Raw genomic sequence first — 16,387 nt, forward strand, 5'->3', positions numbered from 1 at the left:
TAATTGTTGGTATAGGGCTTTAGAGTTAATTCGACTGGAATCCAATCTACCACCTTTAGAAGTGGTTTGTTACTTAAAATACTTCATACTATTTGAAAGTAAATCTTTCATTCATAAAATTTTGTAACAATGTATTTCTAAGATGCTAACCTTACATAACAGAGTAGTATATTCAGACATGTACTATTCTAGCACATTATCCATCCTCTAAGGTTATTTCCAAAACACAAATCATTAAGATGAACTTAAGTGCAATATCTACTTTAATACCTTGTAAATCATTAATAATCTCTGATCCATGGGTTCGGTCCCTCCTTTCAGATTCTAGAACTGACTGAAGATTGATAAATTCCTTTTCAAGTTTTAACTTGGCAGTCTCCAGCAGGCAATTTTTATCTTGTAGATCTCTATTGTTAGATTCCAGCTGTTGAATCTGTTTTGAACTTTCTGCCTGGGTTTTTCTTAGCCGGGCTGCAGTATCAGATTCTGTTCGCAGCAAAGCATTGGTTTCATCCAGCTGTTATTCCATTCAAAACCAAACAAACAACAAACAAACACAGGTATATATGATGAAAATACCTTCAATTTATTACCCCATTACAAACTATTTAAAATAAACAAAAACCTAAAAATATCTTCCTAATGATTTCCTTTTCGTAACACTGCCAATTAAAACAAATGTTAACAGTCATAAATAAAATTCAATATCCTTATAAATTGGGATCAACCTACTTGTCTCTGGAGTTGATTCACTTTCTCAGTGGATATTTGAGAGTTCTGGTTCCTTTTTTTCAAATCTTCAAGTTGATCTTTTAAACTGTTAACTGTGATAAAAAGCATTTTAGTGGTAAGCTTCAACACAATACACACAAACTTTTTCTCTTAGTATTGAATATTCTACACCACAAACCATCATTCTCCAAATTTCGCTTCTTGTCTGCTTCTTGATCAGCTTTCCGCTGATATTCTGCATTTTTGTGCTGAAGAAGCGCCTTTTCTCTTTCTAATTGTCTTAATGCTGATTCCACATTTTTCCTTAAGGTAATCTGAAATAATGCTTGAAGTTATTATCAAAGGAAAGTATGTATAAAAATCAAACGAAAACAAAAAATATTTCAGTTACATCAAGCAAATAAAAAAGACCTTTAAAAAAGCTATTAACTGCCCTTTTGTTAAAACTACAATGTTTTCCATATTTTTTAAACAGCACACTATTCTTAAATAATCAAGACCACAAGTGTTTTGTTTACTATTGAAAGTCAAAATTTCTGTAACATTCCATCACCACTGAACCATCTTTACTTAATACAAACTATGGGTCTGAATAAAAAAAGAAACAATTGTCAATTTCTATTTTTAAGCCATGTAAGTAATATGAGTGCAATTTTCTTTTTACTTGAAATATCTACACATACTAAATTGACTCATTTGCAAAAACATAACAAAATGAAGCCTATTATCATGGTTACCCTATAATCTGAGAGTCCTGTCCACCAATGCTACAAGGTAGATTTTACTATATAACAAGATATGTATTAATATGGCACTAAAAGAACTCTGTAGATAAGTCAGGCATCAAAACTTTTTATGAACAAAAATGTTAATAAAAGCACAGAGCGACTTTACCTCTTCTTCTAGCTCCTTTGCTACTTTCTCTAGGCGAGTATTAACAGATCTAAAGAATTTCAAAGGCAACAGTAAATAATTCTCTCCTAGTTTACAATAAAGACATTTACCATAAATTATAAAATTATCATATAATTACTTTGTAGCTCTTCTTTTTTAGTAAAATGTTTAAACTTACATTTTAAAATATAACACTTAAATATCTACAAAACATACTTGCACTTCTGCTCTAGTTCCTCTTTGGCTTGTATCTCACTGCTAAGGTGTTCTTCTAATGTGTATAGTTTTTTCTGAATCTGTCAGAAAATAAAAAACTATAATTATAAAGTCTGATCATATTTAAAAGATGAGAGGCTTAAAGAAAACAATGATAATCTCTTTCCTTTCAACTTAATATAGGTACAGTTTTTGTACCTTCTTAATGTGATTTTTATTGACAGAGAGAAAAAATCCTCCATCTCTTGCTTTCTATTACAGTACACATGTATGTATGAACACACTATGTAAACATAAGAATAAAAAGCTCCAATCTTGGCAGAATTCTTCTATGACACCAAGTTTCTCATTCATTATGAACAAAGGATATCCTTTGATACCCTCCATCATTCTTTTGTAGATTATTTATTCGAAAATACTGTCACCATTTGTGCTTATAAAGATAAAAGGTCTACATCTGAAACAAATATTTGGAATATTTGACTGAACACGCTCAAAAACATATTACTTTTCTTAAAAATAATAAAAGCTCTTCCCATTTTTCCAAAGAAGACATGCAGATAGCCAAGAGATCTATGAAAAGATGTTCAACATCACTAATTATTAGGGAAATGCAAATGAAAACCATAATGAGATATCACCTCACACCTGTCAGAATGGCTATCATCAAAAAGACAAAAATAACAAATACTGGAGAGCATGTGGAGAAAAGGGAACCCTGGTGCAGTGTTGGTGGGGATGTAAATTGGTACAGCCACTATGGAGAACAGTATGGAGATTCTTCAAAAGATAAGGATAGAACTCCCATACAATCCAGCTATCCCACTTCTGAGTATTTATCTGAAGAATATGAAAACACTAATTCAAAAAGATATATGCACCCAAGTTATGGAAACAACCTGAGTATCCACTGGTGGATGAATGAATAAAGAAGATGTGGTATATATACACAGTGGAAACCACTACTCAGCCATAAAAAAAAAAGTGAAATCTTGCCATTTGCAACATGGATGAACCTTGAGGGTATTAGAAATAAGTCAAAAAGTGAAAGACAAAAACCATATGGTATCACTCATGCGGAAACAAACACACACACACAGAAAAGGAAAGAAAATAAAACAAAAACAAAGCAAACAAAAATAAAACAAACTCAAAGACAGGGAACAGATTGGTCATTACCAGAGGAAAAGGTGGTTAGGGCTGGATGAAATGAGTGAATGGGGTCAAGTGTATGGTGATGGATGATTACTAGACTTTTGATAATGATCACTTTGCAATGAATACAGAAGGAGAATCATAATGTTGTACACCTGAAATTTATGTAATGTTACATACCAATTTTCCCTCAAAAAAAGATATATAAAAGCTCTTCTTTATATCTTCCTACACTGTGCCAGGCACAATACTGTGAAAAGTTGTCAACAATAACTCTTTTGGATAAATGACAACTAATTAATTACAAGTCATCTTGCCATAAGGCCAGATATGTCGGGCTTTAAACAAACTAAAATTACCGAAAGTATTAAATAATTCATTTTGGGAGGCTTACTGCCTTTATAAAGGATTTAACTTTTCAAGTTCCTTTTGTGTTTTAGGTACAGTGGCAGGCACTTTACAAATACTGTCTCATTAATCCTAACAAAACCCCTAAAAAGATGGGTAGTATTATATCTATTCAATAAAGAAACTGAAATCCAAAAAAGGTGAACAGCTGGGCCAAGAGAGCATAGCTAATAAGTGGCAGTGCCCCAAAAGATCCTGATCTATTAGATTCCATGGCCACTGTTCTTTCCACTATTCTTTCTAGTGATTAAGTTCTCCATGATTTCTTAAATATTTCATATACCTTAAGCAAAACTGTATACTTCCCTAGTAAGAAAATACAGGCCAATGAACTAGTCAAGTTTAACAGCTTTTGGCTGCTACTATATTAGTATAATTTGATCACACTAGTTATCACATGCTAATCAAAAGTTCTTGCTGCTACTTATATATCCTTAATAAATAAAAACAAGAAAATTACATAATATATATTTTAAACAACAGATCCATAGGAGCAATAATAAAAAGAATACTTGGTAGAAAAAAGGTTGAGAACTTCTCTCTTGGGTAGGTGTAGTACTCCAAATGCTAGGTGGAATATGATTATAACAAAACATCGCTAGAGTGATGAGATTTTCCTGTTTTTCAACATATTTGACATCAACATACCTCTTGACTCTCCTATTTAAAACAAAACAAAAACATTAAAATGCTTGTTATGCTTTGTAAAATTCCTAAAACACAAATCATACCAAAATTACCCAACTAATTTTTTTTAGCTTTTATAGGTTTTGAAGAGAAAAATGTTTAGCATCCTCATTTATGTGTATGTGTGTTCATGATTTAGCTTTGTATAGAGGTCACAAAATATTGTAACATTTTGATAAAATTATCCTTTATAGGAATTCATTGCTAAATAGTCAAAATTTAAATTATCTACTATTTCTATATCCTTATAGCTTATTATCTGTACTCTTTTATAGTACTAAGATCATAAAATTTTCTAACTGGTAGAAAATACAGCTGTTTGTAAACCTATTCTATCACTTTTGCTACTAAAACTAAGCCTAAAGCCATGTATAAGTCATCTTTTCACTAGCCATTGGATCTCACACAGTGATACTTGTCAAATAAATGAATCACTTCAATGTTATGCTGAACTGGATTGCAAGAAGGAATGCCATCTAAAAGTAGCATCAAGTGAACTTTAAAAATACAGGGATATTACTAAAATATTTGAACACGTATAGAGTAGTAAAAATTTATACATACTTCGTTTTTCCTTGATTGTATTGAATCATTTTCTTTACAAGATGGAGAGTCACTTAATAGCCTAGAAGGAAAGGCAGGAAATAAATTCTTTTGCATGTCATTTTAACTCATTTTCTAATACCAAGTTATTCTCAGCATTAAATTCCAACCACAGATTCTCTTTCTTTTCACTTCAACATATTTAAAATGAAGTAATATTTTCCCCTCTAGAGATGTATAACATTTTCAATCATTTAAAATGATAAATATTTCTTGCCTCTCGCTCTTAAGTGGATGTTCTAGTCTTTAACATCGTTGAGACTGGAGTCACTAAATAGAACTACACTTTTCTCCCTATTCATCTCATTTTGAGTTCCTGTAACTATCTTATTCTTTTTTTCTAGAAATCTTCTAGAAAGAGACAGCTCTCCTCCTTTTCAAAAATAACATCTCTTGATCTCCAGGTCTTAATACACAAATCATCACTTCTATTGAACTGCCAATTTCTCGCTTAGCTGGGTCCTTCCTCACTGTGTATAAACATGCTTGGGCTTCTCCTGGCACTGATATCCTCAGTTTAGTTAGCACTACAGTAGTTTTCAGAACACTGTCCTTAGCAGGGTGAATAACTCATCCTGGTTTGCCTGGGATTTTCTTGGTTTTAGCATGAAAGTCCCACACCACATCCCAGGAAACCCCTCAGTCCTGGGGAAACCATAATGGTTGATCACCCCAACCATTACACACATGGAAATACCAAAAATTTCTCAAATATATGTTTCTCAAACGTCTTTAACACTTCATTCAACTATTTAACAGTTTTCAGTGGCTCTTCACTGCCTGTCAAAGTCAAAAGTCCCTTAGCACAGCACACAACAATCATCTGTTGCATTATGCTTCCCCTAAACTCCAAGTCTAGTCTATTTTCTAATTTTATACCCAATACTCACTCCAGTTGACCAATATGTATTGAATGATCTTGTGCCAGGCTCTGCACTACATGAAGGGATTACAGGCAAGAAAATCACAGTCCCATTAAATCCTCCAAATGGTCATGATACAGTGATATATATATACCCTATGTTTGAACCCTACTGGACTATACTACTCTGCTCCCAAAGTATGCTTACATTCCAAACTTTTGCTTCCACTATTCACCTCCCCACTATACTCACCTAACCTCCTTACATCTCAGCCACTCAAAACCCTTTCTTAACTTTAGACTTGGCTAAGATGCTACCTCTTCCCTGAGGTCTTACCTGACTTCCCCCACCCTCGTCCCAAAGAGACGTGACTTTTATTTTTCTTCTGAACCATCTCATATCTTTTTGGTACCTTTCTTAAGGCAAATATCAAATTTTACCCTTCATTATGACTATATAATTCTCCTATATCCCTTATTAGTTGACAAGCTCCTTCAAAAGTAGGTGTTTGGTCTTACTCTATATCCCCCAAAGAACACAGAACTTTGCCTTACATTCATTTGTAAATTCATATCATATAATATTCTATGAAAAAACTCAGTTTAAAACAAATTAACACTTTATCTTCTATAATTCAGAGTCTCAAAGTAAGACAACTCTTTATAGCCAGATGCTGAAAACAATAAAAATGTAACAAACAAATCACATACAAATTTTCTCTATAGTAGGTAAATCCTATAAAAGGCAGCTGATTTCCCACAAAAGCTTTAGGAATTGGGAAGGTTTCTACATCTCCTTTATCATCTTCAATGTCATCAAAATTGCTGCTGTCTATGTCACTGCTGAGTTCAGGTACCACAGGAGCTGCCGCTATTAAAAGAAAAGAAACAAATTATTTAATAATAATATATCTGATTTAAAATTATATAAATGACCCCTGTTTTGTTTTATATTAGTAATTATATATTATTAATAATATGTGATATAAATAAACATATTACATATTGATATTTGATTCATTAACAATACTATATTATTATGATTTACTATAGAATATTTTAGTAACAGATTTTGTTTTATCATTTCAAAGAATTGAAATTTTAAGTGTTTTATTATTATATTAGATTGGTTTTAAATATAGATAAATCAATCAAACAAGGAAAGCAGGATGATATTATTCTAGGTGCTAAAGTTACAAGCAGCAATAACTTGCATATACGTTCTTTAGTCTTTAGTTTTCTACATTCTTTAAGTAGAAATATTTCTTACTCTTCAAATGAATTAATGTTAAATATACATGAAGTTTAAATGAATTACTATGCTTACTCTAGTATTCACCAGAGTATGGTCTCCATAAGTAACTAATTACTGATTTATTAATTCAAACATCTGAATTAAAGAATTGTATTTCCCCAATTCTGAAAATTACTGAGGTCCATAAAACTTAGCTTGACAAATTAAGAAACCTATGTTTATCATAAAAGCACTGGGAAATAAAGACATATTAGTTTGCTAAGATAGTGAGGTAATATTAATTTAGTTATAAATACTGCTTCAGAACAAACTGAAATAAAACCTCTCAATTTAAAAATTAGTTAGCATTAAGTGTACAGACACGCTTGTTAATTCAGAAGAGGAATGAATTTATGAGATTTAAAATGTGATGAAATGGAAATATTTAAATTTATTGACTTACTCTCTCTTATGTTATCCCAATTCCATTGATCATTCTTAAAGAAAGGATGTTGTTTGATTTCTTCTACCCCATTTCTTCCAAGTCGTACCTCCCTAAACAATGCAGTTAAAAACTGTATTATAAAGAGTAACATTATATAAATACAAAAATATTAACTCTTATCTCAACAAGGATCAAAATAAGGATCAGAAATGAGTTTAAGATATCTTTATTAAAAGCTTCAGCTTAAATGTTGCTCAAAAATAAGCAATCTAATTTTATAGTATATGATTGCTCTAGATAGTAAACGCCATGGAAAGGGAAATATGTTTCCACCTGTTTTGTGTCAAATGAAAGTGTGAGATTTTCAATGAAAAAAATCATCTGCGTGTGCCAAAACCACATGACCAACTTTAGGGGGTAAAATGGATGGAGGTTTAACTTTTGGCATATAAGAGTTTTTTAAAACCTTTCTAATAAATGTTGTTTTAAAAAATCCTCCTCCTTTCTTTTTTTCTTTTTTTTAATTTATTTATTTATTTTATTTATGGCTGTGTTGGGTCTTCGTTTCTCTGCGAGGACTTTCTCTAGTTGTGGCAAGCGGGGGCCACTCTTCATCGCGGTGCGTGGGCCTCTCACTATCGCGGGCTCTCTTGTTGCGGAGCACAGGCTCCAGACGCACAGGCTCAGTAATTGTGGCTCACGGGCCCAGTTGCTCTGTGGCATGTGGGATCTTCCCAGACCAGGGCTCGAACCCGTGTCCCCTGAATTGGCAGGCAGATTCTCAACCACTGCGCCACCAGGGAAGCCCCCTCCTTTCTTAAAAAGAACTCACATATTATGTTTGAAGCTATCCATGTTTACTCTGGATATATCTACATCTATATTAAATATAAATTGTTAAATATAAATATATATTACATTTATATTAAAATTATCATTCTGAATACAAAAAAATGTTACTAATAATTTCATTCTTTGACCTGTTGAGTCTTCAGTGAAGACTATATGGAAATAAAAAACATTTTTTGTATGTCCCTGGAGCTATGTTTAATATAAACAAGAAAACCTGTAAAGTTTAGAAGGAAGTGCTCTTAGCCACATTGATGGCATTAAATTCTTTTCAAACTATCTTTTCTCCACCTACAATCATTCCTTAGACTGCAACCACCCCCCCCATAAATTGCTAAGGTAAATATTTCATGAATGGTACTCCTTTCATTAGCATATGCTGTATCCTGTTTTATATTTTACCCTTCAGCACAAATTATGGTCATTCCCATCAACTCCATCTAGTCCTCAAATCAAACACTATTTTGAGTTTATCACCATGTATTATTCATTAATCATGTAATTAACAATCAAAGTTTTATTTTACAAATGACTGACAAACATATAAAAATGATTAAGCTGTCTAATGAGGAAAAATATAATTTTCTTGCTTTGTATGGAAAAGAAATAATTCATAATACTTAGTTTGGCAAGAATGAGGGAAACAATTATTAATAATGGAAATATACCCTGATGTGACTTCTCTGGGGGTCAAATTTGTAACTCAAGTAGGTCAATTTTAAAATGTATCTCCTAGAATTCCACCTTTAAGATTTTATCCTACAAAAAGTATGCAAAGATAAATGTATAAGGATAGTCACTGCAGTACTGGTTGTAACAGCAACTGGCTAACAGGCAATAATAAGGTGTGCTGAGAAATCATAGCATCTTAGGGCAAGAAATGTTCTTAGTTATCATCTAATCTGATCCCATCATTTTAAGGATGAGTAAAATTATTTCCCCAACAAGTAAAATAATTTTCCTAAAATCATAAAGCTAGTGAGGTAAGTCTGGACTGAGGTGGAAGCACCCACTTATATGTGTTAGTCCTTTAATAGGATGACTCCTATTACAAATATAAAATGGGAAACCAGAAAAGAATAGAGAGGGCAAGGAAGAAACTTCAAATAGCTTTCTAGCTTCTCTTTTTAAGGCAGGTTTTCACAACAATGTTCATCTAGTTTGTTTCAAGAAATATAGAATTTCCAGGATGGACTTGCTCATATTCAAATGCAAATTAAAAAGGGTTGGGAAGGAGGCACTCCCAAATCAAACACAGATAGTTTTTAAGATTATTAACTTTTGAGTATTTATCTGCACAAAAATGTTCTCTTCTCAAAAGTTGTACAATCAAGAGCAGTACGGCTTAATCACCTTAGAGGATAAAATATGAATAATACAGAAGTTTTATTTCTCTCAAATGCATTATTTTACCAAGTTCTATTTTTTTCCTTTTTAGACATGAGGGTTAAGATTAGAGTTAGATTACCATTAGGCTGCACATACAAAATGACAAGGGTAACCCAACACCAGGCTTAGCAGTAGGAAAAGGCTAAACCAGAATTAAATGCAATTTGGATAAAAAGATTGATTTTATATGTAAATAAGAGTTAGGTATGCTTTCATTTCTACAAATCCAAAAGTTAAAAGGATTCTCTATAAAGAAATTCAATGTATATTACCTATCTGTTAAGAAGGCACAGATGAGATTCTTCGCATGTTTAGAAATTTCTGCATCTTCGGGGAAACATAGTGAGTTTTTATGATCCATAATTTTGCTATATGTTCCTACCAGTGAATCTGCATAAAATGGAGTATCCCCTAAAGTTCCAAGAAAAAAGACACAGTGTAACAGAGAATGCAAATTAAACATTTTTCACCTAATATTTAAATATGTTAAGTTTAAATTTGTCACATGCATGGAAGAACGAAAAGGTCTATGGGCCAGGAATCTCAGTCAAAACAAACAGGCGCACACCAAGAATATATTTAAATTATAATCATACCAATGAACCATGAACTTTTAAGAGCAAAATAAAATCAATACTAACTGTAGAATTTGTTGGGTTTTTAAATACATAATGGGGAAAAAAACCAATTTACTGGATAATTTAAAAGATTACTAGGTGGGGTCAGATCAGTTAGTGCTTAAGCTAAATCAACCTTTTATGTTATACAATACAGTAGTCACTAGCTACAATTGGCACTTTAAAGTTTAATTAATTACAATTAAATAAAATGAAAAATTCAGTTCCCTAGTCACACTAGCCATATTTCAAGTGCTCGATATGGCAGGTGCCTACCGTACTAAACAGTGCAGACATAAACCACTTTCATCATGATAGACTGGACAGTGCAACTCTAAGAGTTAGATCAGCCCTATTATTTTACATATGAGGAAGCCAGGCCCAGACAGATGACATGTGATTTGCCTAAGATGACACATAGCTAGAGTTGAAAACGGCAGAAACAGCCTCCTAATGCAGTGTTCCTGCTGACTGATGACTGTGATAAATAGGCATTGAAGCAAGTGTAAAGACAGAAAAAGTTCACGGCATCATCTTGGCCAGTATTCATCTAAAGCCACAAGAGTTAAAGGCCCTGCCAGTATGCCTCAACCACAAGTCACCTTAGTACAAATCAGACTTTCCCAAATCAGCCAAAAAGGAGTGTTCAGGTAGTTAGTTTTTGTTTTCCAAGGGTGGTAGAGGAGAGTTTTGAATTCAAGATTTTTCTAGTGCAACTTTTAACTGCAGTAGACTCCTTTAAATGAAGTCCAGTCAACCAACCTGATGAGCAAGCACCAGAGTAGGCTCAGAATACTGCAAATCAGTGCCATTCAAACTCATTAAATTCAGCTCTCAGGCTGAAAACAGCAGCAGGAATTTAAATAGTCTCTTCAAACCCAGGTGACTTCCTCCAAAGTATATTATTTTTTAAACCCCTGGGAGAGTCTAGGCAAATGATGGAATATATTCTACTTTCAAAAGATTACAAGACACACCTAATGAATCATCAGATAGGGCCTAGAGGTGGGGAGAATAGATAGCTACCTGAGGACACATAGTGTGTACAAAGAGACCCACTACAAAGACAAAGGCCCAAAACAAAGTAGGTCATAGAAGGACATGAGACTATGCATAGCAAGATCAGTGCTACACATACACATATGGTCATCAAGAGAAGGCACTTTAACCACAAAAAAGTTCCATGACTAATTGTTATTTAAATTTGTACTGATTTTTTTTTTAGCAATAAACATACTCAGTTACTATACAGATTTTACAGATTTCCACTACTAATTTCTTTTTTTTTTTTTTTTAATTATTTACTTATTTATTTATGGCTGTGTTGGGTCTTCGTTTCTGTGCGAGGGCTTTCTCTAGTTACGGCAAGTGGGGGCCACTCTTCATCGTGGTGCGCGGGCCTCTCACTATCGCGGCCTCTCTTGTTGCGGAGCACAGGCTCCAGACGCACAGGCTCAGTAATTGTGGCTCATGGGCCTAGTTGCTCCGCGGCATGTGGGATCTTCCCAGACCAGGGCTCGAACCCGTGTCCCCTGCATTGGCAGGCAGATTCTCAACCACTGCGCCACCAGGGAAGCCCTCCACTACTAATTTCTTTTAGTCATCTTCTAGAAAATAAATTCCCCAACTTCTAAAACTATATTTTCAATTCTAAAGTCATTTCATATAATGCTATTAGCCTTAACACATTTGCCTCTTGAAGTAGAATTTTGCTACATCTCCCTCAACCTGAAACCAGGGGAGTCAGCCACTGGCTTCCTTGGCCAGAAGATATTTTTGTGACCCTAGTACTTAGGAATAGGAAATCTTAAAAATGAAATCAATGATGTAAAGAAAAGTTTTGAAACACTTGAGCCTTTCAAATTTTGATCTGGTCAAAGTAAAAGAAATTATTTAATTTGCCTCTGAGTTTTCTGAGATTGAAATATTATTATAAAATATATTTATCTTGATAGTCAAATGGTCAATAACTATATTTATGATTTATTTGACTAGAATTACAAACCAAATATATATACAAGTAATAAATATGAGAAACACAGTGCACAAATTAATTACATAACAATTACATAAACTAAGAGTACTTTCAGTTCCTTATTATTATTAGAACTAATAACAGCCTTATAATTAAAATATTATCAACAAATACTCCTGATTAAGAAAATCTTAGAATGAAGGCCCACTGCAACTATAAACTTGCTTCTTGTTCTAATATTTTCTTAATACAAAAGGTCTATTGGAGGAATATTTCCTAGCAGTAGACTTTCAATTCCTTTCATACTCTACTCAATTACTGTGCCAGAATGAGGCTTGGTTTTAATTTTCCAATCAATAATCTGTCATATCAGACACCACTAATTCAGTTTTCAGAACTACTACTTTTTCCCTAGAACACAAGCAATTCATTTTTTTATAGTCTCACATTCTTGACTTAGAACTAAAGTGTTATGAGATGGGTTTTGAAAAAAGAACAATTTACTTACCCACCAGCATCTCAAAAAGGAAAACACCCACAGACCACCAATCACATTCTCGCCCATAGTAACCATCACCCCCTTGTGATTTCAGGACCTCAGGTGATATATAATCAGGTGTTCCAACTGCTGTATCACAATGCACCATGCCTGTCTGGGTAAAGTGCAGAGAGAAAAAAAAAATGTGTATAAAATGTCTGTAAACACACACACACATAAGCGCAACTAATTCATTTATTATTACATATACAGCGACTACACATGGCTACCAATAGACCTTCATTGCTGACATGGCTTTGGGGAGGACAGGGGATAAATGCATTATGAAATGCATAAAAATGTCTGGATTATGGGAGATCAGGGATAATTTTCCAACTCTAAAATACAGGTGGCTTCATCAATGGAAGAAGAAAAAGGTGGTTAATTCCATGGGAATTCCATGCAAATCAACATCTTTTGTTTCTTTTTCTTACACCATGAAGGAGTTACAAGAGAAGTACAAAATGTGGTCTTAAGGCACCTGACCCGGGGAAAAGAAAAGAATCTTTAGAGAAAGGAAACTTTGATGTTTCCAAAGAAACTGCAGTAATGAAAATTACTAAGGCCCCAGTTTTGGAGGTTGTATTAAAAAATGGTTCTTATTATACCAAGAAAAAAATGGGGGGAAATAGATCAAATGTTTAAATCAAAAGATCTTAATAGTTTGAAAGCTACACCTCCAAGCTGCATGTTTAGAAACGTGGAGCTGTGGTATCAAGATATTTGGCAAAATGATTAAAAACACCTTTTTCTGTGTTTAGTTTCAGTGGGTAGTAAGATAATCCCTATCTTACGTCTTTTTGACAAGGACAAGAACCACTGTAGATATTATCTACGTGTGTGTATTTTGCAGCATGTATGTGTGTGTGTATGTTTGTGTATATGCTGCAAGATTAAATCACGACAGTATATAGTAGTGTGCTGCTAAACAGTACCTGTTCACCTCCAGCTATGTACAAACATGCAAAGATTTTATAGATTAACTTAAATGCCCTTCATTTCCTTTACCTGCCTGGTTAAAAAGTGTGTCACCTACGTTCCTTATAAGGAAGCTATACAACTACCAAAATACTAAGTATTATGACCCCCTTGGAAAAAGGAAGTTCAATGTATTTTATAAACATGATTTATATAAATGCTTTTATTTAAATGCAATAAAATGTATGTTAAACATGAGAGATTAATTTTAGAAGCAATCTTTTCTTTCCTCAAATCAGCAGAAATAACTCAATGATTTTATTTTCCCAAGTATTCAGCAAATAGAGGTCATTTTAGTTTGAATATAAATTAATAAAATAAAAAATTTGGAAATAATTGAGCAAATTATGATGGTAATACTCTGTAAGGGTTATTACTTAGGATAAAAAATGAAGATGACAGTGCCTGACTACAAAAGGCAGGTTATAAAATTAATTTTTATCATTAACTATCCTACATTTTAGACTTCTACTGAAGGAAAAATTCATAGAGACTTACTAGGGTAAGTAAAATCTCTTTATTTCACATGTACCCATATAAATTAGACTTCAAAAAAATGAATCTTGTGAGACTTAAGAGCTAAAACCTGGCCAGACACAAAAGTGCCACTAAAAGAAAAATTATTTAGCATTCAAAGGTTCAGAAGAAGGAGAGCAAAGAATAAGATAAAAAAAAGAACTGGCGGACAAGTTAGACTTCAGAGAGAGGGTTGGTATGGTAGCTTAGACAGAAAAAAGAGCAAAAACAAAGGAACAAGAATACTTTATATAAAACAGGTTCAAGAAATGCAGTGAAGTCCAAATCAGCTAAATGTAAAGTTTCACACTGATGAAGTTGGGAAAGGTAAGATGGAGATCAGTTTGAATAACCGATTACTTGTAGAATAAATACTTTGGTAGGAGTAAAGAATTTTTACTAGGTAAACTGTGTTACTGGTACTCTGTTTTTGAAAAATTAATATTCTAACCACCATCTTTGGCAACCACCTATTGAGAGTTAAAATTTTTTTAACTAAACATTTGGGAAAGATATTTAAAAACTATCTCATGGGGAAGTTCTCAGATTATATAAATATAAAATCTACATTTATGACAAATGTAGGAAATACAGGAAGGTTAAAATACAGAAATAAAGGAAGGCTAAACCACAAACTAAAGAGATTGGTTTACCTACAGGGGGTGAGTGGGAAAAGGGTAGAAAGAAGCAAGTACAGGAATGGGATGGTGGGATAAGGAGGGGGTGATCCTTCTCTGAGCATGCAATTTGTATAGTTCTGACTCTTAAACCAGAGGATATGCTTCACATATCCAAAAAACAAACAAAATCAACCAGATGTGGTACAACTCTAAATGGAATACAAACAGTAAGAAATGGACCTGGCTTTTCCAGTAAGTGGCCTGAGGTAACCTCTAAAAATGGTTCACTATTCACTTGACCCAGAAAACCCCACAAAATCATGCAAGTCGAGAGGTTCAAATCTTCGTGTTCACTTTAAGAACACTCGTGAAACGGTCCAGGCCATTAAGGGTATGCATATCCGAAAAGCCACCAAGTATCTGAAGGATGTCACTTTAAAGAAGCAATGTGTGCCATTCCGTCGTTACAATGGTGGAGTTGGTAGGTGTGCCCAGGCCAAACAGTGGGGCTGGACGCAGGGTCGGTGGCCCAAAAAGAGTGCTAAATTTTTACTGTACATGCTCAAAAATGCAGAGAGTAATGCGGAACTTAAGGGCTTAGATGTAGATTCTCTGGTCATTGAGCATATCCAGGTGAATAAAGCCCCCAAGATGCAGCGCAGGACTTACAGAGCTCATGGTTGGATCAACCCGTACATGAGCTCTCCCTGCCACATTGAGATGATCCTTACTGAAAAAGAACAGACTGTTCCTAAACCAGAAGAGGAGGTTGCCCAGAAGAAAAAGATATCCCAGAAGAAATTGAAGAAACAAAAACTTATGGCCTGGGAATAAATGCTGCAAAAAATAGATGCAAATAAAAGTGAAAAAAAAAAAAAAAAAGAAATGGACCTGTTTCATAAATTAATAACATAACCACACCAAAGAGGGTAGAGAGGAAAAGAACTGACCTAGGTTACTTTGGAAAACAGTTGTAGTGTAGATAATGAGAACCAGTTTTCTCACTATCCAAAGAAGTAATCACGAAACAGAAAGGAGGAAGACTAGAATGAACCCTGTGGTGCAGGACTAGAATCAGAAGTATCATATGAACTCATAATTTTTAATACACTTTATATACAGACAGATAGGTACAGAATTAAATATGAACATGTGTGTGCATGTGAGTTAGTAGACACAGTATATACAATATACACACATCCACTGACAGAGCCTAGAAATAATGACACTCCAGGAGCAATGAGTACATTCAGCACCCAAACACTGATTTTTAAATACCATTCTTAAATAAAAGGAATTAGAGCTTCTTGGAGAAGTGTTTGATTCCAGGCCTGGGACAGAGAAAATATAAGATAAGTGTTCAACAGATGGAAGGGAGGGAGGGAGGGAGGGAGGAAAAAAGAAACAAAGAAAAGAAATGCTCCCTAAAGGGTACATTTGGGGAAAGACATAGAAGCCAATTTAAAAAGCCTTCACAAGGTAAGCAAACTCTGGACTGAGTTTCAATGTGTGAGTACGAATTTGCCAAGCAGAGTATATTCAACAGCATATATGAAGGCCAGGAATCCTAACATACCATGGTATAAAAAGAACTGTATGTAATTTAAGACCTCTGAACCACAAGGTACAAGAGGTCAAATGATACAGAACGAGGGTGAAAAAGTAGGCA

General features: G+C 33.8%; 2 protein-coding genes across 2 annotated transcripts in view; one reads left to right on the plus strand and one right to left on the minus strand.

The window, feature by feature from the left end:
- The window catches only part of ROCK2 (Rho associated coiled-coil containing protein kinase 2), a 136,926-nt gene that overhangs the window by 33,494 nt on the left and 87,045 nt on the right, over window positions 1-16,387 (minus strand). Inside the window, exons 6-16 of the mRNA XM_061210446.1 lie at window positions 12,575-12,719; window positions 9,747-9,885; window positions 7,255-7,346; window positions 6,269-6,428; window positions 4,657-4,717; window positions 4,054-4,065; window positions 1,843-1,922; window positions 1,627-1,675; window positions 911-1,046; window positions 733-824; window positions 271-517 (exon numbers count right to left, since the gene is read on the minus strand). Coding sequence (XP_061066429.1) covers window positions 271-517; window positions 733-824; window positions 911-1,046; window positions 1,627-1,675; window positions 1,843-1,922; window positions 4,054-4,065; window positions 4,657-4,717; window positions 6,269-6,428; window positions 7,255-7,346; window positions 9,747-9,885; window positions 12,575-12,719 — 1,213 coding nt within the window. The remainder of the gene's footprint in view (window positions 1-270; window positions 518-732; window positions 825-910; window positions 1,047-1,626; window positions 1,676-1,842; window positions 1,923-4,053; window positions 4,066-4,656; window positions 4,718-6,268; window positions 6,429-7,254; window positions 7,347-9,746; window positions 9,886-12,574; window positions 12,720-16,387) is intronic.
- Window positions 14,983-15,561, plus strand: LOC133105107 (large ribosomal subunit protein uL22-like). Its single transcript, XM_061211045.1, has one exon. It carries the CDS (start codon window positions 14,998-15,000, stop codon window positions 15,550-15,552), a length of 555 nt encoding a protein of 184 aa, XP_061067028.1. The 5' UTR covers window positions 14,983-14,997; the 3' UTR covers window positions 15,553-15,561.

This window comes from Eubalaena glacialis, chromosome 14 (genome assembly GCF_028564815.1).
Source record: "Eubalaena glacialis isolate mEubGla1 chromosome 14, mEubGla1.1.hap2.+ XY, whole genome shotgun sequence".
In the NCBI taxonomy this organism is placed as follows: Eukaryota; Metazoa; Chordata; class Mammalia; order Artiodactyla; family Balaenidae; genus Eubalaena; species Eubalaena glacialis.